The sequence below is a fragment of the Rhipicephalus microplus genome, chromosome 5 (genome assembly GCF_043290135.1).
Source record: "Rhipicephalus microplus isolate Deutch F79 chromosome 5, USDA_Rmic, whole genome shotgun sequence".
Taxonomy (NCBI): Eukaryota; Metazoa; Arthropoda; class Arachnida; order Ixodida; family Ixodidae; genus Rhipicephalus; species Rhipicephalus microplus.
The window spans coordinates 4,188,269-4,212,471 of NC_134704.1; the positions used below are offsets into that span (position 1 = coordinate 4,188,269).

General features: G+C 48.4%; 1 protein-coding gene across 1 annotated transcript in view; it reads left to right on the top strand.

Moving 5' to 3' along the window:
* LOC119175108 (activating signal cointegrator 1 complex subunit obelus) overlaps nucleotides 1-24,203 on the top strand; it is a 526,436-nt gene that overhangs the window by 430,346 nt on the left and 71,887 nt on the right. Inside the window, exon 32 of the mRNA XM_037426343.2 lies at nucleotides 6,375-6,565. Coding sequence (XP_037282240.2) covers nucleotides 6,375-6,565 — 191 coding nt within the window. The remainder of the gene's footprint in view (nucleotides 1-6,374; nucleotides 6,566-24,203) is intronic.

Genomic DNA, 24,203 nt, shown 5'->3' on the forward strand with positions numbered 1-24,203 from the left:
GAGCTGATGATAGGATATTATTAGAGTCAAGGAATTCGATTATATGTTTGTGAATGATGTGTTCTAACATCTTGCAAGAATAAGGTGCAAGAGATATTGGTCTGTAATTAGAAAGAAGTTGTTTATCGCTTGATTTATGCAAGGGAAGTACTTTAGCAGATTTCCATGATCGTGGTACTACACCAGAGTCCAAGGATTTCTGAAAAATTAAGGTAAGGTATTTTGCTGTCCATAAAGAGTATCGTGAGAGAAAAGAATTAGGAATGCTATCGGAACCGGTACATTTTTTAGTATCAAGTTTCAGGATAAGGTTTAAGACACCATCACAACTAATTGCGATATTTTCTAGTTTATTATTCTGAGCAACATACCTAAACTCCGGAACTGCATGGTTATCGAGGGTGAAAACAGATTGGAAGTATGAGTTGAAAGCATTCGAAATGACATCAGGGTCGTTGGTTATAGCATCGTTAATCTTAAAACAGGTACTGCCAGTCGTACTAGGCGATACTGACGTCCAGAACTTTCGAGGATTTGATTTTAGTAGTTGAGGAAGTTGCACTGAAAAATAGAAATCTTTAGCATTTTTAGTAATAGTGCGAAGTTCATCCTTAGCTTTTTCAAAGGAGACGCGAGCCTCGGGATTAGATTGTTTAATTTTACGCAGCCTGCTTAACACGTCGTGATAGGTGCAAGATATCGAGGTTAATCCAAGAAAGTTTATTGGTTACCTTTTTTGTTTTCAGTGGAACGTGGCAAGTTATGCATGACCTCACTAGCGATTCAATGTAATCGACAAGCACGTCAACATGACACTCGGTACTGAGCGACACAAAATGATCAAGATTATCTGCCAGGGCGTCAACAATAGCCGTATCATCAGCCTTAGAAAAATCATGATATGTGGTATAGCTGAAACGTTCATGTGGAATGGGACAGTTAATGTGCACGAGGACTGCATTATGATCAGAGATACCTTCTAAGATCTCGTATGTGACACCTAAATGAGCAAGACTGTTACTAACAAACACTAAATCAAGAATGGAGTTCTGCCGAGTATTTTCATGAACTAGTTGTATTAGGTTATGTGACAAGGAAAATGTAACTAGATCCCTACAGACAGGGGCACTAGAAGCGGAATACGTAAGTGAAGGCCAGTGAATGCCGGTGATGTTGAAGTCCCTTAGAAGTATCAAATTCGAACTATCCAGGTGATGCTCATGTATGAAATGTGAGAGATCGTCGAACAGATCGTTAGGGCCATCAGGAGGGCGGTAAATACCACATATGGTTAAATTCTGCTTATTTATTATTAGCTTGCACCAAACTGATTCAATGTTAGGGGGACCAGATAGAGCCTTAAAACTAAAATCTGAGCGTAAAAGCAAGGCGACACCACCCCCTTTTCTATTCTGGCGATCACAACGGAGAGCAAGGTAACCAGGAGGCGTGAATTTCATCGTGAAGCCATGTTTTCGTGATGCATATAACATGAGGAGAACATGAAGAAACTAGCGAAAAAAATTGGGGGAATTTGTTAGTAATGGTTCTGGCATTAACGTTCAAAAACACAAGATCGGAGGCGGGTTGATAGGACGGTCAAGGCAGTGATGCAGATGCGTTAGTCGTTCTGGCATTGCTGTCAGAACCACGAGCTATTATTAGTCTGTCTGAGGGGCCATCCCAATTATACCGAACGTTATCGATAAATAAATGATCAAACCTCATCTTGACAATTGATTCGTTATTACGATGCTTAGCTGAAGCGTCCCATAGCTTTTTACGTATGGCGCGTACTTTCGAGGAAAAGTCTTTGGACAGTTTTATAGCAGAATTTTTCAACTTGTAAGCATTCTTTAGCAGTAATAGTTTGTCGTTGAAATCTAGCAATTCCAGAATGACAGGCCGAGAACGTCCAGGACGTGTTCTACCTAACCTATGGGAACGTTCAACACGCGGACAGTCAACGGCAAGCCTGTTGAACACGTTCACTACCTTGGAATGCAGTGTGTCACGATTCTCATCCTTATCTTCTGGTATACCATGAATAATGATGTTGTTCCTTCGCGAACGGTTTTCAAGATCATCAAATTTAGCCGTTATGTCAGCCACTGTGCGTTTTAAGCAAACGAGTTTGGAACGAAGCTGCTCGGAATCTTGCTTAGTCAGAGCTTTGGAGCATGTTTGTTCGAGAGCAGTCACACGCAGTTCCAAGGCGTTAAAATCTGTCTTCACAGTATTTTTTATTTCGCATATGTCTTGCGATAAATTTTTCTGGCAAGCAACTAAATCGGAAAGAACCTTCACGAGGGAAGGGTTATCACAATCTGACACTACCAGCTCAACCGATGACTCAAGAGCGCTTAGGGAATATTCACGTGACTCGTCAGGTTTACTCAATTTTGAAGCAGCCACTTTCTTTGGGCCTGGGTTAAGCTCAACGTCCCCGCTCAGGAGTAGCCAACTGAGGCAATCAACGATATGGGAACAGTAACACAAAAGACCGATACGCGAATAATCATGTGGGCAACACAGCAGCAGCAAGAATCGATCATCAGGCCGAATACAGCATGAATTGTCGAGGTAGCATACCTGTGCAAACGAGAAGATGCGTTTAGGCTACATGCCGAGGCTGCTGCTGCTGCTGCTGCTATGACTCGGCATAAATGAGAATGTCATCCAGATAGGCACGGACTACACATTGCTCAGGCCTGGGCTGCAGGCCTTGAAACACATTTTGTATAATTGCTTGAAAAGTAGCTGGAGCATTTTTCAGTCCAAATGGCATGCGCGTCCACATGTATGTGCCATAATGTGTAATGAATGCTTTCTTCTCGTAGTCTTGTGGGTGTAAACCCACTTGCCAATAGGCACATTTTAGGTCGAGGGTAGCAAAGTATGCGCAACCTGATATGTCCTGGATGATGTCGTCTACCTAGGGCAACGTGTGCACTACAGTGATTGGGCGTTCATTCAAAGGCTTATAGTTCACACACAAACGCGGGTCAGCACAACAACCGGAAAAGCCCCCAGGGGCCTCAAGCCGGGAGGATGGTGCCTTGGTGGAGCAACGTCACCTGCATTTCCGAAAACTGCCTGTCTTCTGCAGAGTACCCGTATGGGCTCCGACTGTATGGTAACGCATCAGGTAGCAGGTCAACGCGGTGTTGCATACCAGTGAAGCGGCCAAGAGCGTCATCATGGCGAGCGAAAACTGCGTTGTGCTTGGCTAATATATCTTTTATAGCTGACTGCTGGCTTAAAGTGAGCTGGGTGCCAATGCGAGCCGCCAATAGAATTTTGGGATAAATATGCTCGAGCACAGTGTCAGAGGCGAGGGTAGTTGACACTTGAGGGGCATTACTTGAGGGCAACATTTGTGCTGTTAATGCTTGCCATAGTTGTTGCTCCGGCAATGGCAAAGGATCGTTGTAAGCACTCTTTAGAACTGGGCTTGGCTTCAGGAAAAAGGACTGGCCTTTTTGGGAGCACTACGTTTGCTATTCTTGGGACTAGCTTTTGATTTGCGGTAATGATGATGTTCGTGGCAGTGTCCTGCGATTGTGTTGGCTTTGGTGGCTTGAAAATAAGACGTGCCTGAGCTGTTGTGAACCAGTCCTCACCAAGGATGCGGGGGAGCACATTATTTTGTAAAACAGCTGCTTCCACCACTCCAGTTGGTTGGACCAATAAAGATTTTCAAAAATACAGTGCTTCCTCCTACCACGGTCAGAGGGGGCTCTGTTCATGGGCTGATCATGCTCGCGGAAAGGCTTTAGTGATGAGAGTCACCTTAGAACCAGAGTCCGGAAACTCTTCATGCTCACTGACTCCACTAAGAATTGAGTAGAAAAAGGGGCATTGCTGCTGTTAGACATCCAATGTAACGGAGGCACTGTGCAAGGCAAAAGGGTGCTCTGTCTCGGGTGTGGTTGGACACTCTGACTGTAAGCAGCTAGTGCGTGTAGGGCACTTAGATGCGAGGTGCCCCAAAGCACAACATTTATAGCAGACGACCTGAGATATGGGTCTTGGCCGCTACGAAATGCTGGAGCACCGTACTGCACCAAAACAGTTGCATAAGTAGCTTCTATTTGCTAGGCTGGCAGCTCTGAAATGCGCTTTCTTGATGTGGCCTCTCGGGTGGACTGTGGGGGTGCTGTTTCTGAGCGAGGCTGCTGATGCTTTGCAGGCTTAGCGACAAGAAGAGGTTGCGACTGTGGCAACACAGATCCGGCTAATAGCAAAACGCTTGCTGCGGCATGTCGATGTTGCGCACTCTTGTCAAGGCTAACACAGGCTCGAATGTAATCCGCTATCGTGGGTGGCCGGTTGGCTGCTTTGGCAGCGAGGATGTGTTGTTCCCGTACACCATGTCGCAGATAGCCAATCTTTTGTGCATCAGAGGGGTGAACAGAGCAGCGCTCGAGAATCCTCAACTTGGCAAAGGCATACTGGTGCAAGCTTTTGGATGGGGCTGTGGTTACCCTCATGAGTTGCTCTTGCAACTCGATGAGGGACGCTTCAGTACAAAATGTGACCTTCAGGGCGGCACTCCACGTAGCCCAGGAGCTGTATAGATTGCCAAGCGCGAGATCCCAGTCTCGTGCCGTGGCTTTGAGCTTGCTAGTTGCGATCAGAGGCTTGGTGGCGTCGTCCAAGGATGCGAGCTGCTGCACTCGCCGTACATCGTCGAGCCATATGTTGACACTGTGGCTGGGCAATCCGGCAAATTGTGGGATCGAAGATGAGAGGTCAGGCAGTGTGGTCACCATTGATGCAGGTCGCGGTAGCTGCTGGAAAGAGCTAAGCGAGGCTGTCTAGAGTGGCTGGGTCCAGCGTCAAAGCCCTTCAGGCGCAGTGGCGGACGAGAGAGCGAGAGTCCCGCCTTCACTTGGACTTGGCATTGAATCGTGCAGTGGGAAGCAAGTTTCAAGTTTTTTGACTGGTGGTGCAGTTGACCACATTTTCACTTGTGAAGCTAGGCATTGGGGTTTTCAGGGGCAAAATTGTGGACACCTTTTCCGCTGTGCCATCTGTCTCACAGTGGCACATGATATTGTCATGCAAGAAGTCTGGCTACACGTTCACCTCAGAAATGGGAATGTCAAGGGCCCACTTAACAGTCAGCAGAACCTGGGTATCACGAAAAGGACTAGCTTTGCAAGTGAACACGTGCAGTCAGTCTACTGGTGTTAATAATGAAATGTGCTCACTCTTTATTTTTATGTGAAATTTTAGAGGACCAATCTATATTTGAGTCGACTCGCGATCATGCAAATATGGTACTAAGAGGGCCGCTTGATCCTGCGCTGCCACTGCAATTAGTGGTGACAGGATGACCATTGGTTGAAAATGTTATGTATGGCACATTCTCCTCTTCTTAATTTCAGTAAAAAAATTCAGATCATGCAATCAGCAAAATGCTAGCTTAGCAGTTGCTGCTGCTACTGTCAATCAGACAAACACAAAAGATGAAGGAAACAGAACTCATTGGCAGAGTATAAAATGAAACATTTGAAGAATCTCAGGATGATTGAAAGGTGGGTACAAAAATATGCAATTGTTTTTATTCTTTCTCAGGAGAATATACACAGTGCAGAGCAAAGGTGGCGTGTAAGTTACTGCAATGGCACTTCTCCACTATTCGAGCCCAATGTGCTATTGTGGAGGGCCTGGCTGATGGTGGGGAACTTCAATGTCACAGAAGCCATGATGGACTGCTGGGCATCCAAAGCCCATTTAAGGCACAAAACTGTCATCACTTCAGGCGTGAAGCAGGACTGATGCTTGCCAATAAGGCTTGCTTGTCAGATGTATGCTAACAAAGGGGAATGCTCGCTGACCTCAGAGTTGGGTGTCAATCCAGCTCTCATTTTGTGTGTAAAAACGTGCCTCATCATGTGACTAACATCTTGTTTCTAGCTGTTGCGATTACAGGTAAAAACAAGAGTTTTGTCTGTGAGTATATAGGGACACACAGAACTGCATATGGAATGCCATTCATTTTGCAACGAACGTCATTGCATGGGCCGTATGCTGCAAAGAGTAAGGTCCTGCGTCAAAAGAAGTAGTTGCTGCATTTCAGTGGTGTCTGTGTGTGATTTCTTGGATGGCTTGCTGTTTTACAAAGGTGATCTTCTATAAAGGGGTTTTGCATGCTTGAAGGGACTACATTCAGAAGCTTCAAATGCAGATGGGTTTTCTACCTAAATAGCAGTGATAACATTGCATCAGACATAGCAGTGATAACATTGCATCAAAAGAAGCTGCTATATGTGCTACTGTGACAGTGTCCTGCGCATGTTTCATTGAGCATTACCTTTCAAAAAAGTGTTCACCTGGTCTTCTTGGTTGTTCCCGTTGTTTGACAGGACGAGCGCACACTGATCTCAACTGCTGTGGGCAAGATTGCATCCTTCTACTACTTGAGCCATGAGACCATGCGCCTTCTCTATGACCAACTCAGTGTTGATGCGTCCATTGAGAAGATACTCTACCTTCTCACCCAAGTCAAAGAGTACTCTGAGCTTCCTGTGCGGCACAATGAGGACCTCATCAATGGGTGAGCGGTGTGTCACATCACGGGCTGGAATAGCATCAACAACCATCACCACTCCTAACCAGCTAGTCTTACTTTCAAACTGATGGTAGCCGCTGCTACTGGATCCTCCATATTGGTGTGAAACTGCCTATACAGGGATGCAGGGCATTTTGGTAGCTGCTTCGATTTATATGCAGCATTTTTTTTTTTTCTAAATTTAAGTTCATTATAACTGAAGCTGGTAAAAACAAAGTTCTTGCTTCTGACAATATGGTTGGTGCTGCTTTAAAGGCAAACGCTACTATAAAAACACAAATTTTTTTTTCCTGAATGACGTATTTGTGATGTTATTGGGGCAGGACCGCTCCAGAAAGAATCAGACAGCACGCCAGTGCACAAACACACGTCCAACTTCTATTGTACCCTTCACACATGGACAACCCACACATTACGAAGTTCCTAACACAAAAACACGCGGCTAAACTAACTGAATAAGTAGAACGTTCGGCCTACAGTTCAGGTCGTCGGGGTAGTAGCCGGGGCCGTCGTTGATGCCCCGTCGGCAACATTCAGTGGCGAAGTCGACGTTGGGCGGCGTCGTCACCGGCAGTGACGAAGTCGGGAGACGCAGGGTCGCCGCGTCGAACTCCAGTGGCTCAGCGCCACTGTCGACGAACTGGAGCCGACGACCCACGTGTTCCGGCGGCAGGGAGTTGTGCCCTTGAGCACCTGTAGTCCGCCTCGGAAAACCACGCCAGCCCTCCCGGAACAGCGGCGCAAGGGCAGGTTCAGGCACCCGGCGCCAGCTCTCCACGACCAGCGGGACAAGGACAGGTTCAGGAACCTGGCGCCAGCTCTCCTAGACCGGTCGTCTAGCGGAGGCTGAGCTGTCCACTCGGCTAGTACGAGTGTCGCGACGTGGCCTGGGTCGTACCTATGGGCCAGACGCCCAACGAGGTAGTCCTGCCTCGAACGACGTACCTCGCGCACTGCCGAAGGCACGGGTCACCCACGCTCGAGGCCGCGCCTCACGAGCTGTCGTCTTCCTCGTAGGCACCGCCCGGCACATACACGCACACATCACATCCTCTTCGCCACCGCACGGCACACTATTGTCGTTTTTTTAGTTTCTGTTTCGCGCCCGCGCAGCACATATTATGACATCACCCCCTTTTCCGAGAAAGTTGTTTGCAACTATTCTACTACAAGGGCGCGGGGCGAACGAATGGTCACTGCACTGCACGGTCACTGCACGGTCCCTGCACTGCACTGCATTGTCTTAGGGGTCGCATGTACATAGTAGCAGAATGTTCACAGAAGGCTGCTTACAGTTCTGTTGGAAAACTACCGTACAAGTAGGGTTGCTATGTCGCAACTAGGAGTCAACTATTCACGACTGAGGGCTAGTAGTATTAAGAACCACGTTGCTACCTAAATGGCAGTTATGCGCGACTCAAGTAGTCGGCTCCAACATTGTCACAACCTTTGATGTAATGAACTGTGAATGAGTACTCCTGCATAAGGAGACTCCACCTCAACACTCTGTTGTTCACGTGTTTGGCGGAATTTAAATACTGTAATGGTTGGTGGTCTGACTGAATGACAAAAGGTTTGCCATAGAGGTAAATATGAAATTTTTGCACTGCCCAAACAAGTGCAAGGCATTCCCGTTCTATTGTTGAATAGTGGGTTTCTCGGGGCAATAAATTACGACTTGCGTAAGCAACTGGATGCAGCACCTGGCCCTTTCCCATCTGGAGCAATACTGCGCCCAGGCTTGTATTGGAGGCATCCGTACGAAGAACGAACTCCTTCGAGAGGTCGGGAGCAAGGAGGATGGGAGCAAGGAGGATGACTTTTCCTGTCATAATAGGTTTTCTGCTTCACACGAGCCTTCTCCAGCTGTTTATTGGCTATCTTGCAAGTCTCCTCTAGGCGATTGCGCAAATCAAAGACGTAGGTGTAAGTCGTCCGCGTTTCTGCGTCTAGCCCCTCATTTGTCCACAGTTCTCTCAGCACGGTTAGCGGTCCTCGGACGTGGCGGCCGTAAATGAGCTGAAACGGAGAGAACCCGAGGCTTGTCTGTGGAACTTCCCTATATGCAAAGAGTAGCGGAGCTAGGTACCTGTCCCAAGATCGAGGTCTCTCTTGGCACATTCTCTTTAGCATTGTCTTCAGGGTGCCATTAAATTTCTCCACGAGACCGTTCGCCATCGCATGATATGGGGTTGTCTTTAGCATCTTCACGGAGAGAAGCCTGCTAACCTCGTTCATTAATTCTGAGGTAAAACTTGCCCCTTGGTCGGTGACGATTTCCTTTGGCAAGCCGATGCGGGAAAAAATCTCGATGAGTGCTTCCGCAATGTGAACTGCATCGATTGCGGGCAATGCTACAGCGTCAGGGTAGCGAGTCGCAAAATCGATAAGTGTCAGAACATATCGGTTCCCACGGTCCGATCTTGGTGAAAATGGGCCGATTAAATCAACCGCGACCCTTTCAAAAGGTGTCCGGATAAGAGGCATGTTGCCTAGTGGTGCGACTCCAACTTTTCCTTTAGGGGTAGTTCTCTGGCACTTGTCACAAGACTTGACAAAGCGCTTTACGTCTCCGTTCAGGTCAGGCCAATAAAATTCTTCTAGGACACGATCAGTAGTTCTTTTGATGCCTTGGTGTCCCGCCATGATACTGCCATGAGCAATGTCCAGTATGCCTACCCGGAACGCTTTCGGAGTGACCAGCTGTTTAAACGTCCTGCCAGTGGCAAGGCGGTAGCGTCGATAAAGCAATCCTTTATCTTCGATGAAATCGTAACAGTGGCCCTTTCCCGATTTGAACTCTTTATTCACTTTAGCAAAGACAGCTTTGAGTGTCGGGTCATTTCGCTGTTCCTCGGCGAGTTGGGCTCTGGTAACGTCAGGTAAGAGCGTTGTTGACACGTACAAAGGCCTGCTATTTTCTTGACCTTGTTGATTGGCTTTGGTTTTTGCCACGCTTGAAGAAGCAGATCTTGAGGTGACAGGTGACTTGGTCGGGTGTGCTTGCGCAGGTAACTCATCCACCTGGGTATGAGTCGCCTGCTTCCAGTCAGAATCTGGATCGTATGGTCCTCTGACGCCTGGAAGATTTCCCAGCACAAGGTCATAGAGGGGTTGATCCATACAAGCCACTTTCAGCATCCCTGTGAAGTACGGCGTGTTGACTTGTACAATAGCTTCCGGGAGATGGCTAGTTGACCTGTCTAGGAGAACGACACTGATTTTCTTGCCTGTCAGGCACACATCAGGAACGAGCTCCCGTCGGACGATTGCCGTGTTGCATCCCGTATCGCGTAAGACTCGAACCTCTCTTCCTAGCAGCAGACCTTCGACCACTGGCATCCCGTCGGCCAGGAAACGTATTGTACCCTGCACGTTCTTGTCGTCGTGGTGACTTGAGCAAGGAATCTTCCCTCCTGGACGCTTGGCTGTTTTTCTAGCACCAGCCCGGGCAGAGTCAGGTTCGCTAAAAGCGCATGAAGAACTCGGTTTGTTGTTCCCATGCTGGTTTCGGCAAGTTTCTGTGACATGTCCCGTTTTACCGCACAACTTGCATTTCAGCATCTGCTTAGGTGGATTGCGGCAGTCAGGAGCCAAATGTCCGAAACGATGACACAGGATACACTTGAGTTGCGGTTTCCGCGACGCTTCGGTAGGCTTTCCACTGGATTCTTTCGCGGGGTCAGGACCTTTTCCTATATTAGTCAAATTCTGCGCCTCAAGGAAGCGATCCGTCAAATTAGCGAGTTCATCTAGTGACTTGCACTCTCGCTCTTTTAAGAAAACAACCAGCTTTGGATGGCAACAACGCAAGAATTGCTCAGAGATTACGTGATCCCTTAGACCTTCATAGGTTTGGGATACGTTTGCCATGTCTATCCAATGGTCGAAATAACTGGTAATTCTTGCTGCTAACTGTCGTCCAGTTTCACCATCTGCTGCTCGTGCTTTCCGAAACTTATCTTGGTAGCCTTGAGCCGTAAACTGAAATCTCTGCAGTAGAGCTTTCTTTACTTTTTGGTAGTCCAGCGAATCAGCGGCAGTCATTCGGCCTATCACGGTTAACGCGTCACCCGTTAGGCACAGGCTAACAGCGAGACCCCATTTTTCTTGCGGCCAATCCTGTCCTGTGGCTACGCGCTCGAATCGCTGCAGATACGCGTGCAGATCATCGCGTTTCTCGTCAAATACAGGCAGTAACTTCTGCGGATTGAGGGGTGAGGAGGTGCTGGGCGCAGTCAAAGCGTCATTAGCTGCTACAGGCATATTCTGAGCTCCTTCCTGAAGCTTTAGCTTAAGCTGCAGAATTTCACGCTGCCTCTCGTCAGCTTCTTTGGCTGCCTCTCGCTCTGCAGCTCTCTCATCCCTTAGCTTAGCCTGTTGGGCCTCAATCCACTTGTTTAGCTCTGCACCCGAGAACCCTAGTTGGAGCCCTATAGCGGCGAGTTTTTCCAAGTCCATGGTGCAGTCTGAACGTGTGTCTGCCTCGAGCGAAACTGTCTTCTTTCCCTGGTTTAACGAGCGTATCCTGGCAGGCTCGCCAGTTTGTGATGTTATTGGGGCAGGACCGCTCCAGAAAGAATCAGACAGCACGCCAGTGCACAAACACACGTCCAACTTCTATTGTACCCTTCACACATGGACAACCCACACATTACGAAGTTCCTAACACAAAAACACGCGGCTAAACTAACTGAATAAGTAGAACGTTCGGCCTACAGTTCAGGTCGTCGGGGTAGTAGCCGGGGCCGTCGTTGATGCCCCGTCGGCAACATTCAGTGGCGAAGTCGACGTTGGGCGGCGTCGTCACCGGCAGTGACGAAGTCGGGAGACGCAGGGTCGCCGCGTCGAACTCCAGTGGCTCAGCGCCACTGTCGACGAACTGGAGCCGACGACCCACGTGTTCCGGCGGCAGGGAGTTGTGCCCTTGAGCACCTGTAGTCCGCCTCGGAAAACCACGCCAGCCCTCCCGGAACAGCGGCGCAAGGGCAGGTTCAGGCACCCGGCGCCAGCTCTCCACGACCAGCGGGACAAGGACAGGTTCAGGAACCTGGCGCCAGCTCTCCTAGACCGGTCGTCTAGCGGAGGCTGAGCTGTCCACTCGGCTAGTACGAGTGTCGCGACGTGGCCTGGGTCGTACCTATGGGCCAGACGCCCAACGAGGTAGTCCTGCCTCGAACGACGTACCTCGCGCACTGCCGAAGGCACGGGTCACCCACGCTCGAGGCCGCGCCTCACGAGCTGTCGTCTTCCTCGTAGGCACCGCCCGGCACATACACGCACACATCACATCCTCTTCGCCACCGCACGGCACACTATTGTCGTTTTTTTAGTTTCTGTTTCGCGCCCGCGCAGCACATATTATGACAGTATTCTTTGTTTTTACTTGCTTTTACAAGTTTATGGCATCTTCGGCTGAGGTGCACTGGCATCGTGATGGTGGAAGGGAACTTACGTTGAACACCTGCCGAGTTTCACGGCCCACTACGGGTCAGTGGAACGTGTGAATCGCAAGACTCTAATCCGCTACAGCAGCGCTATCTGTAAGAGGCGCCATTTAACAGATGACAATTTTCAACGTCCTGTTGGTACTGGTAAGAAGAGAGCAACCAACAGAAAACCAAACAATGAGATACACTTGGGGGACGCTACGTGTCTAGCGGGTGTGCGTCTGTTCTCCGGGCAGTTGTGCTGCATCAGTTCTATACCAACTCGATGAGGGTTACAGTAAATTTCACATCGCTTTCGGTGTCCAGAAAAATCCTGGCGGCAAGAGTAGCCTTGTGCAAGTACAGTCGGGTGATGTACGCGCAGGCACGTAATCCGTGCCATCCAGGCACACTCTGCTGCAGCGCCTGCTGTAAATTACACCTGAAATGATAAAACGTCATCGCGTCGTCTGCGAGCACACTCGGGCTGATAGGATTGCGCCACGCTCCACTAGTCGACCCTCGTGGTGCCGTGCACTCATATCGTGGCCCGCCCAGCCAGACCTGCAGCACCGCACACATAGTGCCCAGATGAACGTGCTGCATGGCACAAGTGCACAGAAAATGCCACCGGTTCTTCCAGCCGAAGGTGCCATTAGTTTCTCTACTTTCATAATAAAAAAAATCTAGATTGTAATTATACTATCAGTAGTCTGAAATTGCTTTTAAAAAGAGCACAAGGTAGTTATTAAAGTAAACTAAGAGCTGATTATCCCCTGTAAATTGTCGCCTCACTGGTTCCCACTGCAGATTGCATGAGGGGTTCATTAAAAGTACATGCACAAAATAACCATGACTGCAAAGCTCTCGTAATGCAATAAATAATTTTAAAAAATTTAGATGAGCTTGTGTTTCTGTGTTCTCGAGATGCAATATTGGGCAACTTCTTGAGTTTAGACATCATGTTTCTGCCACTTCTTATGGCCAGATTGGGATGAATTTCGCCGCATATTCCTCAAGATGCAAAGAGTGAAGCTGTCTCCTTTAATAACTGATATCACCTGTATAATTAATATAAACTTTGACTAAGGAATTACTACAGGCTATGAATTTTGAGACTTCTCACATTACATTTTTCTTGTCTCAACAGCCCACCCTTTACCCCAGTTTACTTTACCCCAGTTTGTTCCCTGACCCACTCTGCTCTTTTCTTGTCTCTTAAGGTTACACCTATCATTTTCCTTTCCATTTCTCGATACGTCATCCACAGTTTAAACTGAACCCTCTTTGTAAGCCTCCAGGTTTCTGCTCCATAGGTAAGTACCGTCAAGATGCAGCTGTTATATACCTTCCCCTTGAACGTTAGTGGCAGATTACTAATCATGATCTGAGAATGCTTGCTGAATGTGATCCACCCCATCCTTATTCTTCTAGTTAATTCACTCTCATGGTTCGGCTCCGCGGTAACTACCTATCCTAAGTAGACATATTCCTTTACAACCTCCAGAGTCTTCCCAACTATCGTAAAGTGCTCTTTTTGCCGAGACTGTTGCACATTACTTTAGTTTTATGCATATTACTTTTCAGACCTACTCTTCTTTTCATGTCCAGTACTGTAATCATGCGCTGTAATTTGTCCCTTGAGTTACTCATCAAGGCAATGCCATTAGCGAATCGCAGGTTACTAAGATACTCTCCATTAACTCTTATGCCTAGCTCTTCCCAATTTTAGATCCTGAAAACCTCCTGTAAACCGGCAAAGAAAAGCATTCGAGAGATTGTGTCTTCCTGCCTTACACTTTTCTTTATTAGGATTCTGTCGCTTTTTTAATGGAGAACTATGGTGGCTGTGGATTCAATGTAGATTTCTTCCAGTATATTTATGTAGGGTTCTTCGAGGCCCTGATTTTATGGTGCCTGCATTACTGCTGATGTCTCGACAGAGTTAAATGCCTTCTCGTGATCCATGAAGGCTATGTATAGGGATTTGTTGTATTCAACACACTTTTCTATTACCTTATTGATAGTATGAATATGGTCTGTTGTGGAGTAGCCGGTACGAAATCCTGCTTGGTCCTTTGGCTGATTGAACTCTAGTATCGTCTTAATTTTTTTTAGCTATTATTTTTGTAAATAGTTTACAGAGAATGGAGAGTAAGCTGATCGATCTGTAATTTTTCAAGTTCTAGACGTCTTCTTTCTTATGGATTAGGAAGATGTTGGCATTCTTTCATGATTCTGGTACCCTTCCCGTCAAGAGACACTTTGTATAAAAGGTGGCTAATTTTTTTAACACAATTTTTCTGCCATCTTTCAGGAGGTCCATTGTTACTTTATTCTCACCAGCGGCTTTGTCTCTTTGCATTTTTCTAGGGCTTTCATTAACTTCCCCTGTCGTTACTGGTGGTATGTCTAATTCCCCTGGACTAATATTGTTACGATGAAAGATGTTTATTTAAAGGTTGGCTAATGGAAAGGGGCGAAATGGCTGCCGCCCGGCACTGCTCTACTCGCAAGACAAGCATTCTTTGTCCTCCCTGTCGCGTTAGCGTAGCACTCTTCCCCCCACAGACGAAGCCCGCTGGGCGAGTATCGACTACGTGAACGTGTAGTCGCGTGAGTGACAACGCTTTAGGCACGCGACGTGAACAAGTAGCGTCTGCCGAGAATGGTAGTCGTGATTGAGAAGACGAGCTATCGAGTAAGTCAGGTCACCGAGGCGATCGATGATGACGACAGGGTCGATGTAATGGGCCAGAAACTTTTAACGCAGGCCACTCTTACGAAACGGCGTCAAGATCCAAACTATGTCGCCTTTGTCGTTATACACGTCATTGTGGCGTGAATCGTAGGTGATCTTGAAACGGGCCTGGGCTGCGAACATATGAAGTCGAGCTACACGCCATGCTTCCTCTGGTGGCAAAGAGTCTGAGCAATAGGAAGGTCTGCATGAGTATGAAATGGCAGAATGGTGTCAAGGAAGAATCTGGGCGGTCGAACGTAAAAGAGGTAGAAGGAACTGTAGCCAGTGGCTTCATGCTTCGCCAAGTTGTAGGCATGCTTAATAAAGGGGAGGATGTCATCCCGATTCTCGTGCCTTGAATTGATGTACAATTGACATACGTCGGCAACGAACTGGCGTCCACGATCACTCACAATAATGCTTTTGGTCCATGGCAAAGTATGACTGTCAACAGGATGGAGCTTGAAACATTGATTGCCGTGGCTGTTGGCATTGCAGTGGTCTCCGCATAACGCGTCAGGTGATCAATACAAACGATGACCCAACGGTTGTTGTTTGATGAGCACGAGAAAGGCCGAAAGATCCACTCCCACCATTTCAAAAGGTGTTGAGGGTAGTGTCAAAGGGTGAAACAGTTCGATCGGGGTAGTGTTCGAGTGCTTGAATTGTTGGCATTTGTCACAAGTGGCCTCAGACTTTTCTATAGTTTTTCTCAATCTAGGCTAGTAAAATCTACCTTGAATGCAGGGATACGTTTTGGCGAAACTCATGTGTCTGGCGGTTTCGTCATCTTGTATAGTACGAAGCACGTCTCGTCGCAACTTTGTGGGGACCACTAATAGTAAGCGTGTGCCATCAGCCGCATAATTCTTTTTATAGACCAGGTCATCTTGCATAACAAAGCCATTGTTGTTTGTCGGCTGAGCAGCCAAGTCAAAAAGGGGATCTAGGGTGCGGGCGTCGCACTGGTTTTTCCTGAAGGTGGCGAGGTTAGGAAAACGTGTATTGTCAATGGAGGCTAGGAATTGATCAAAATTGTCGGCGTCACAAGTAGTTGTGGGTAGCGAGAGCAGCGAAAGACAGTCCGCGTCGGCATGCTGGTGGCCACTCCTATAACGGACCGCAAGGTCACTGCTGCGAGCGTAGCCCCCACCGAGCAAGGCGACCAGATGGGTCACGTAGACGAATTAATCAACATAGTGAATGAGGGTCGGTAACAAGCGTGATGTGATGGCCGTAGAGATACAGGCGGAACTTCTGCACAGCAAAAACCACAGCGGCACACTCTTGCTCCATTACGGTGTAATTCTGTTCGGCCTTGCTCAACGAACAGCTGGCGTACACAATGGCGTGCTCAACGTCACCAAAATGCTGGATGAGGATGGCACCGAGGCCAGTTCCACTAGCATTGGTGTGCACTTCCGTTGTGGCAGAAAAGTCAAAATGGTGCAGTATGGGTCCGGAAGTTAGAATGAACTTTAGCTGCCGAAACGAAGATTCTCAATCCATTGTCCAAGTGAAAGGCATGTCCTTGCCTAGCAACGAGGTCGGAGGGTATGCAGTGTTGGCAAAATTGGGTACAAAACGTCGGAAGTATGAGCAGAGACTTAAAGAAGCTTCGTAACTCGTGTTGTGACAATAGTTGCTTAAATTTGCTCACTGTGGCGACCTTCTGTGGGTCTGGGCGTTGTTGGGTCTCGACGAGGCGAGCGCACTCCACGCCATGCTCTCAGAGTGAACGGACACAGCAGACACGGTCGGTACAAACAAAACACATACATGCATTTATTCAACTAACTTATAACGACGATATCATCCGCTGAATGATGCATCAATCGTAATGAACCTACTAGGACATCCGTACACATTATTACCATGCACTCCATGACAAACACAGTAACACGACAAACATACAATAACATGCCCAAGGCAGCGTCGCCAACACTTGACTTACCACGTGGGTCCCCCGGCACGCGGGCCGCGGAACCACACGCTGAGGACCCGCGCTAGAGACTGTACGCGGGCCTGCAGTCGGGTGATGAACAACGTTTATTGTGGTTGAAATGAAGTAGATATAGGCAAGAATGGTGACGTAACAGGTCACGTGATTTTAACGAAACGGCCGGTGACGTCGGAGTGACTCAGCCTTGCTACATCTCCCTTCTCTTAGGGAAGCAAAATTACACTGGTCTTTCTGGCTGTGGGTAGCGGCAGGGCTCCCGGCGTGGCCTTGTGCTTCTCCGTAGCTCATAAGCGGGCTGGGCGTCCTCTAGTAGTTCGGACTTGTCACGAGGTCTCTCTTCGGGATGTGTAGGTGCGTCTCGCAGATGCTCGCATTTGCGTCTAATTTCCTGGCCCTCTTCGGTCTTCACCACCATGGAGCGCGGCGTCTCAGCTGGCCTTAGAACGACCGCAGGTGCCCAGGTCTTTCCATGGGTATCATATGTAGTCACCCTCTGGCCAGGTGATAGAGGTGGCAGGTGCCTGGAGCGGCGATTGTAGTAGATCCTCTGGCGCTAGCAGATTTTCTGGAGACGGTTATGGACGGTTCGGTTGGGCACAGTTTCCGGCACCAGGTGGCTTGAGGGTACGGGCAGCAGGGTTCTCATCTGCCTTCCCATCAGTCTCTACACAGGGGATTTCAGAACAGAATCTCGCGGTGTATTACGCCATTCAAGCAGAGCCATATGGAAATCAGGCGTTCTAAGAGAGCACTTCTTTAATAGCTTTTTTGCTTCTTGCACGGCCCTCTCTGTCATAGCATTTGAGCGTGGATGATATGGGCTTGACATTACGTGGGTAACGCCGAGCCCATATAAAAAGTCTTTGAATTCTTTGCTGTTAAATGGCAGCCCGTTATCGCTGCACAGTTTAAGATGTAATCCATGAACCGAAAAAAGTTCTGTGCACCAAGACTTCAGCTGATTAGCAGTGGTATGGCGAAATTCCCTTATTTCAAAAAAGAATGAATAGAAATCGACAATAATGGCAAACTGTCGGCCCCCGTAAAAGAATAGGTCCATTCCTACAGCTTCCCAAGGCAAGTTTGGAACCTCATGGCTCAAAAGCGACATCTTTGCGTTTTGGGGCTGATGCTTTTGGCACATTTTGCTGTTTCGGCAAAATTGCTACATGTCGCTTGCCAGGCAGGGCCAGAACATGAGGCTTCGTGCTTGCGCCTTAATCTTATCGACTCCGGGGTGTGCGACGTGCAAAAGAGCCAATATTTCAGCTTTCATCGAACTTGGTATGATCACTTTGTTGCTGCGAAATATGAGCCCGTCTTGTGCGTGTATCTCCTCCTGATAAGACCAGTATGGAAGGATGGCTTTTGGAACCTCGTACTTCTTGTCAGGCCAGCTGGTCAGCGCATGTTCCCGCAGCTTGGAGAGAACGGTATCGTTGTTGGTTGCTGCGAGACTACTTTTTAGACGGGGTCCCGAGGCTGAAACAAATTCCAGCACATTTACTTGAAACTGTGCAGTTTCCTCGCACATGCTCACTGTGCTTGGAAAACGCGACAAAGCATCAGCAAGAAAAAGATCTTTGCCTGGTTTATAAACAAGTTTGATCGGATAGTGCTGCAAGGTCATCCTCATACGTTGCAAGCGAAGGGGACACTGATGCAGCTGCTTGTTAAGTATTGGCACTAAAGGCCTGTGGTCGGTCTCTACAATCACTTCTGCCTGACCAAAAACATAGTCATGGAACTTCGTGCAATCATGCACATTTCCTTCTCAATTTGTGCATAGTTTTGTTGCGCCTCTGTGAGAGACCGGGACGAAAAAGCGATGGGGCGGCCGTCTTGCATAAGAACTGCACCGACTCCTAATTGGCTTGCGTCAACCGAGAGAATAAAAGACCTTTTAGGGCTGAAGAAAGCCAAAATGGGTGCTTTCGTCAAGGATTGACTCAAGGTCTCAAAACTCTTTTGCTGCGCCTCTGTCCAAACCCATGCAATGTCTTTACGCAACAGTGTTCGAAGCGGAGCGGTTACCTCTGACATGTTGGGAATGAATCGCTGCACGAAATTCATCGTACCAAGAAACACTTGCAATTCTTTCTTGTTCTTCGGTTCCGGTATTTTGAAGTATGTCTTGTACCCTCTCCTATCAAGGCGTAGGCCTTCTGTCGTGAGTATGTGTCCCAGATACCGGACCTCCAGCTGCAGAAACGCACTCTTCTTGGGGTTAAGTCGGAGGTTGTGCTGTTGACACCGGGATAACACAAGTTTTAAGCTGCAGTCGTGCTCTTCTTTAGTTCTGCCCCATACGACTACGTCATCCATCACAACCGCCACACAGGACAAGCCTTCCAAAATGCGGTGCATCGCTGCTTAGAATGTTTCTGGGGCGGAAGCTGTTCCAAACGGCATGCGAAGGAATTGACAGCGACCATATGGAGTGCTCATGGTGCAAAGTTTGAAGCTCGACTCGCTAAGCCGAATTTACCAAAACCCTGAAGCTGCATCAAGCGTAGGAAAGAATCTTGCTCCGGCAAGCCTGGGAGCGACATCCTCTAACGTTGGCATGGGATAGTTTTCACGGAGTATGGCTTAGTTGAGCGATGTTGGATCTAGGCAAATTCGAACTTTGTCTCCTTTAACAACGGTAACCATATAGCTGGACCATTCTGTAGGCTCAGTTATCTTTGTTATGACGCCCTGATCCTCCATACGCTGAAGTTCTGCTCTAGTCTTGTCCTCCAGGGCCACGGAGACTCTTCGAGCTGGTACGACGACACCCACGGCGCCGGGCTTGAGTTTTATTTCGTACTCGTAGTCCTTGAGCTCACCCAGTCCTGTGAAGACATCTGCAAAAGGTTGGGCTGGCTGGTACAGTTGATCAACATCAATGTGCTGTACCTGGCGGATGAATTCAAGGCGTTCGGCTACTGAATCACTCAGAGTCACTGGTACACTTTGCTCTATGATGTAGAATGGTTCGTAGACCACCCTCTCATTTGCTGAAAGCAGCAAGTGTACTTTTGCTTGGGCAATTGCCTTGTGGCCAAAAAATGCTGTTAGCGCGACCCGGCAAGCCTGCTCTGGTAGATTCGGTAGCTTTGCAACGTCCCTCCTTGAAATGACGCAACAATTGGCCCCCGTGTCTAATTTGCAAGTCATTGGTTGGGCTTCAACGCCCACCGTCGCGCTCCAGTGGTCTGTGTTGACCGTGCTCACCGTTAATGTTTGTAGAAAAAAATCGCCGTCTTCTGCGCATAGTTCCCATAGTTCTTTCTTCTTGTGAGGAACGGTTCGCGAAGGCGTTGTCGATTTGCATGCTCGGGCAAAGTGGTTAGATCCTCTGCACTTATTGCATGTTCTACCAGTGACAGGGCATCTTTCACCGCGGTGTGCGCGATAGCCGCAGCTGCCGCAGGCATCCCCTTTCTTTGCGACTGCATTAACTGCCGTGTCCTGCACTGTCTCTCTTGCTCTTGCGTGCGACAGATATCGATAGTCTTCTTGTACTAAGGGTTTTCCGCGATCAGTTTCTGCTGCAGGTTCTTGTCACAAATACCCAGAATAACACGACTGCGCTGCATCCGGTCTTCCATTATCCCAAATTCACAGTTTGTGGCTAACATTCGTAGCTCCGTCAATCACTCATTGAAAGGTTCGCCTTCCCTTTGGTTTCTGGACCCAAATAGAAATTCATGATAGGTCAAGTTCGTTTCTGGCTTGTAGAACTCTTCAAACTTGGCAATTAAGACGTCTACGTAATTTTTATCTTCTTCAGCCTGAAACGTGAAGGTGCTGTATACTTTCCTTGCCTCTTTGCCAATAATCACTAGCAACATGACTGCTTGCACTTCTTTCGCTTGTTTTGTCAACTGGGTAGCAGTGGAAAATAGCGTGAACTCACTCTTCCAAGTTTTCCATGCAAGCCAGGTGTTGTCCGATGTGTCCAGCGGCTTTGGCGGCGGCAAGATTGTTGACGGCAAAATCGCTGGCGGCGTGGCCATTTCAGCTAGGCACCGCTGCTACCATGTAAGCGGGCCTCCAGTCGGGTGATGAACAACGTTTATTGTGGTTGAAACGAAGTAGATATAGGCAAGAATAGTGACGTAACAGGTCACTTGATTTTAACGAAATGGCCGGTGACGTCGGAGTGACTCAGCCATGCTAAAGAGACAACCGTTCGCGGCAGCGGCCACGCGCAGAAGAGACTCGCTCAACTCTCGCCTGCCACCAAGGCCTGCCTTCCGCCAGGGGTCACCGCCTGCACTATCTCTCTACCAACAGTGGTACTTAACGCGAACACAACACCATCCATCGCCCAGCGGGCGTCACCCAAAATGCGGCCTTGGGGTGAGACAGGTGCACCACACAGCGCAGACAACTTTACAGGGGGGGTGTCAGCACCCTCACACCGTAAGCCGTACTTGTCCACTAGATGTCCGAGTACCTGCACCTCTTGTTGGCCAAACTGGCATTTTTTGAGTTCAGGGTAAGGGCAGCCTGTTCGAGGCACATCAAAACAACGTCAAGTCGCTGATTGTGTTCTGCGAAAGTGCGACCGAAAATTATGTCACCAAAATAGCTTAAACAAATCTCCCACTTTAGGCCACGCAGAACCGTGTCCATAAATCTTTCGAACGTTGCGGGCACATTGCACAAATGAAACGTCATAGTGTTGAATTCAAACAAGCTGTCTGGTGTCACAAAAACTGTTTTCTCTTTGGCTGTGGAATGCATAGGTATCTGCCAGTAGCCCGATTGGAGGTCCACAGATGAAAAGTAGGACACCGAGTGGAGACAGTCAATGATGTCGTTGATATGGGGAATTGAGGTGCCAGTAGTCGACGCAATACCTCCAGGATCCGTCTTCTTTTTTCACCGGTATGACCGGCGCAACCCAAGAACTAGAAGAATCTTGAATGACGCCCTTGGCCAGCATGTCATCCACCTGGTCAGCGATAACCTTACGCTCCGACGCGGACACGCGGTAAGGCTTCTGCCTTATTGAATGCACTGTTCTGTTGAGGCGTTCGGTTAAGCCATTTGACTGAGGGTGATACGCCGTTGTTCTTCTGTGATCGGTATTTGCCATGCGCATCAGGCATTGCATATGGTCTGCAGTAAATGCGGTGCCCCAATCCGTAATAAGGACGATGGACGCACCATCGCTGAGCACTATGTTGTTTACAAAGAACTTGGCGACTTCGGCAGCTGTCGCATTGTACAGAGAGTCAGTCTAAGCATAATGGGTCAGATAGTCTGTGGCTACGACTATCCATTTCTTGCCTGCACACGATGTCGGGAAAGGTCCTAGGAAGTCCATGCCGACTTGTTAGGAATGGGGCATCCGGAGGGTCTATTGACTAGGGAAGGCCGGCTGGTTTTACGGGTGGAGTTTTGCGCCGTTGACATTGACGACAAGTTATTACGTAGCGCTGCACTGATGCGAGCAACTTAGGCCAATAGTACTTCAGACGAACCCTGGCGAAGGTTCGGCTCGCACCCATGTGTCCAGATGTTGGCTCGTCGTGGCATGCATGCGGAAATTTCTCTCGCATGGCTGTGGGCACGACTAGTAAAAACGTTTCGCCATTAAGTTCAAAGTTCCTCCTGTAAAGGACACTTCCTCGAAGGCAGAACTAGGAGAGCCCTCTGGAGAATATGCGAGGGTCTTGAACGTCGAGACCCTGCAGGTGCTGTATAAGCGCCAGCAAATGCGGGTCATCTCGTTGTGGTTAAGCGATTTCAGATGCGTCGACAACACCTAGAAACTGACAACGCCGGGAAGTCTTCCTCTTCAGGTACACTTGGATCGACAAGAAAGCGTGACAGGCAGCCGGCATCGCTGTGTTTCCTTCCAGATTTGTATATGACAGTAATGTCACTCCCGCAGCCTAAGGCTTTATCATGCTAGTCAACCTGACGAATCTTTGAGATTTGCCAGCCAGCATAGAGCATGGTGGTCACTGACAGCTCTGAACGGTCTACTATAAAGGTAGGGTCGAAACTTGTTTATTGCCCAGATGACTGCGAGACACTCTTTTTCAGTTGCAGAGTAGTTTGCCTCAGCTTTTTTTAAGAGTTTGCAACGGGCATAGGCTAACACTTTCTCTTGACCATTTTGCCACTGGACCAAGATGGCGCCGAGGCCGACATTGCTGGCATCGGTATGGACTTCATTGTCAGCTATCTCATCAAAATGGGCAAGTATTGGTGAACCGTGTAGCCGTTTCCTTAATTCGTCAAAAGCTTTCTGTTGTTCGCTTTCCCATGTGAGAGGCACGTCGTCCTTTGTTAGTTTTGTAAGAGGTTCCGCAATCTTTGAGAAATTTTCCACAAGTTGCCTATAGTAGGCACATAAACCCAAAAATCGACGCACTGGCTTTTTGTCTGTGGGTGTAGGGAACCTCTGAACAGAGGCTGTCTTTTCAAGATCAGGATGAACACCATCAGAACTAATGACATGTCCAAGGAATCGCAGTTCTTCAAAGCTGAAGTGGCATTTTTCGGGTTTGATTGTCAAGTTTGCTGACCGGAGGGCTTGCAATACTGTGCGTAGTCGCTCTAGATCTTTGTCTAACGTTACAGAGAATACTACTACGTCGTCCAAATACACTAAGCATGACTGCCATTTCAATCCCCCGAGGTCAGCGTCCATCATTCGCTGGAATGTCGCTGGCACGGAACAGAGGCCGAATGGAAGTGCTTTGAATTCGTAGAGGCCATATGGTGTTACGAATGCCGTTTTTTCACGGTCCCGCTCGTCGACCTCTATTTGCCATATCCGCTTTTCAGACCCAAGGAGGAAAAAAAGCTTTGCAAATCGCAGCCGATCTAGTGTATCGTCGATACGTGGCAAGGGGTAGACATCTCGTTTAGTTACACTTATAATGAAAAAATGTTGACAACACCAGGGAACAACAAGCATCATCGCAGAGTAAGGCACCACAAGATCGGCGCTCGAGCTCCATCATCTTCCTCGTCCTGTCCATATCTCGAATCTTCCACCTGCCCGTTAGGTTCGCCCAATAAGCCTCTTTACATTTGCTGGATCGTGCTGGGTAACCACATCGCCTACACCCTGGAACTCTGATCTCGCACCCTGCCGTCGACCATGCAAGTTGACGCTGCCCAACAAACAGTACCTTTCGCGGCCGCTACTTGCCCCGGCCCGGTTCACCAGCGATACCCCCCAATCTTTGCGGGCACCGAAGACCAGGATGTCGAGGACTGGTTGTCGTCGTACGAGAAAGTCAGTGGACCCAACAGGTGGGATGACGCTGCTAAGTTGGGCACTGTCAATTTTTATCTTACCAACGTGGCCAAGCTGTGGAATACGAACCACGAAACCGAGTTTGCGAACTGGTGCGCCTTCAAGGAGGCGATATGTGCCATTTTTGGTCGCCCTGCCTTATGTAAGCTACGCGTTGAATAATGTCTGCGCACACAAGCACAGGAGCCAGGTGAAACTTTCACCTCATATATAGA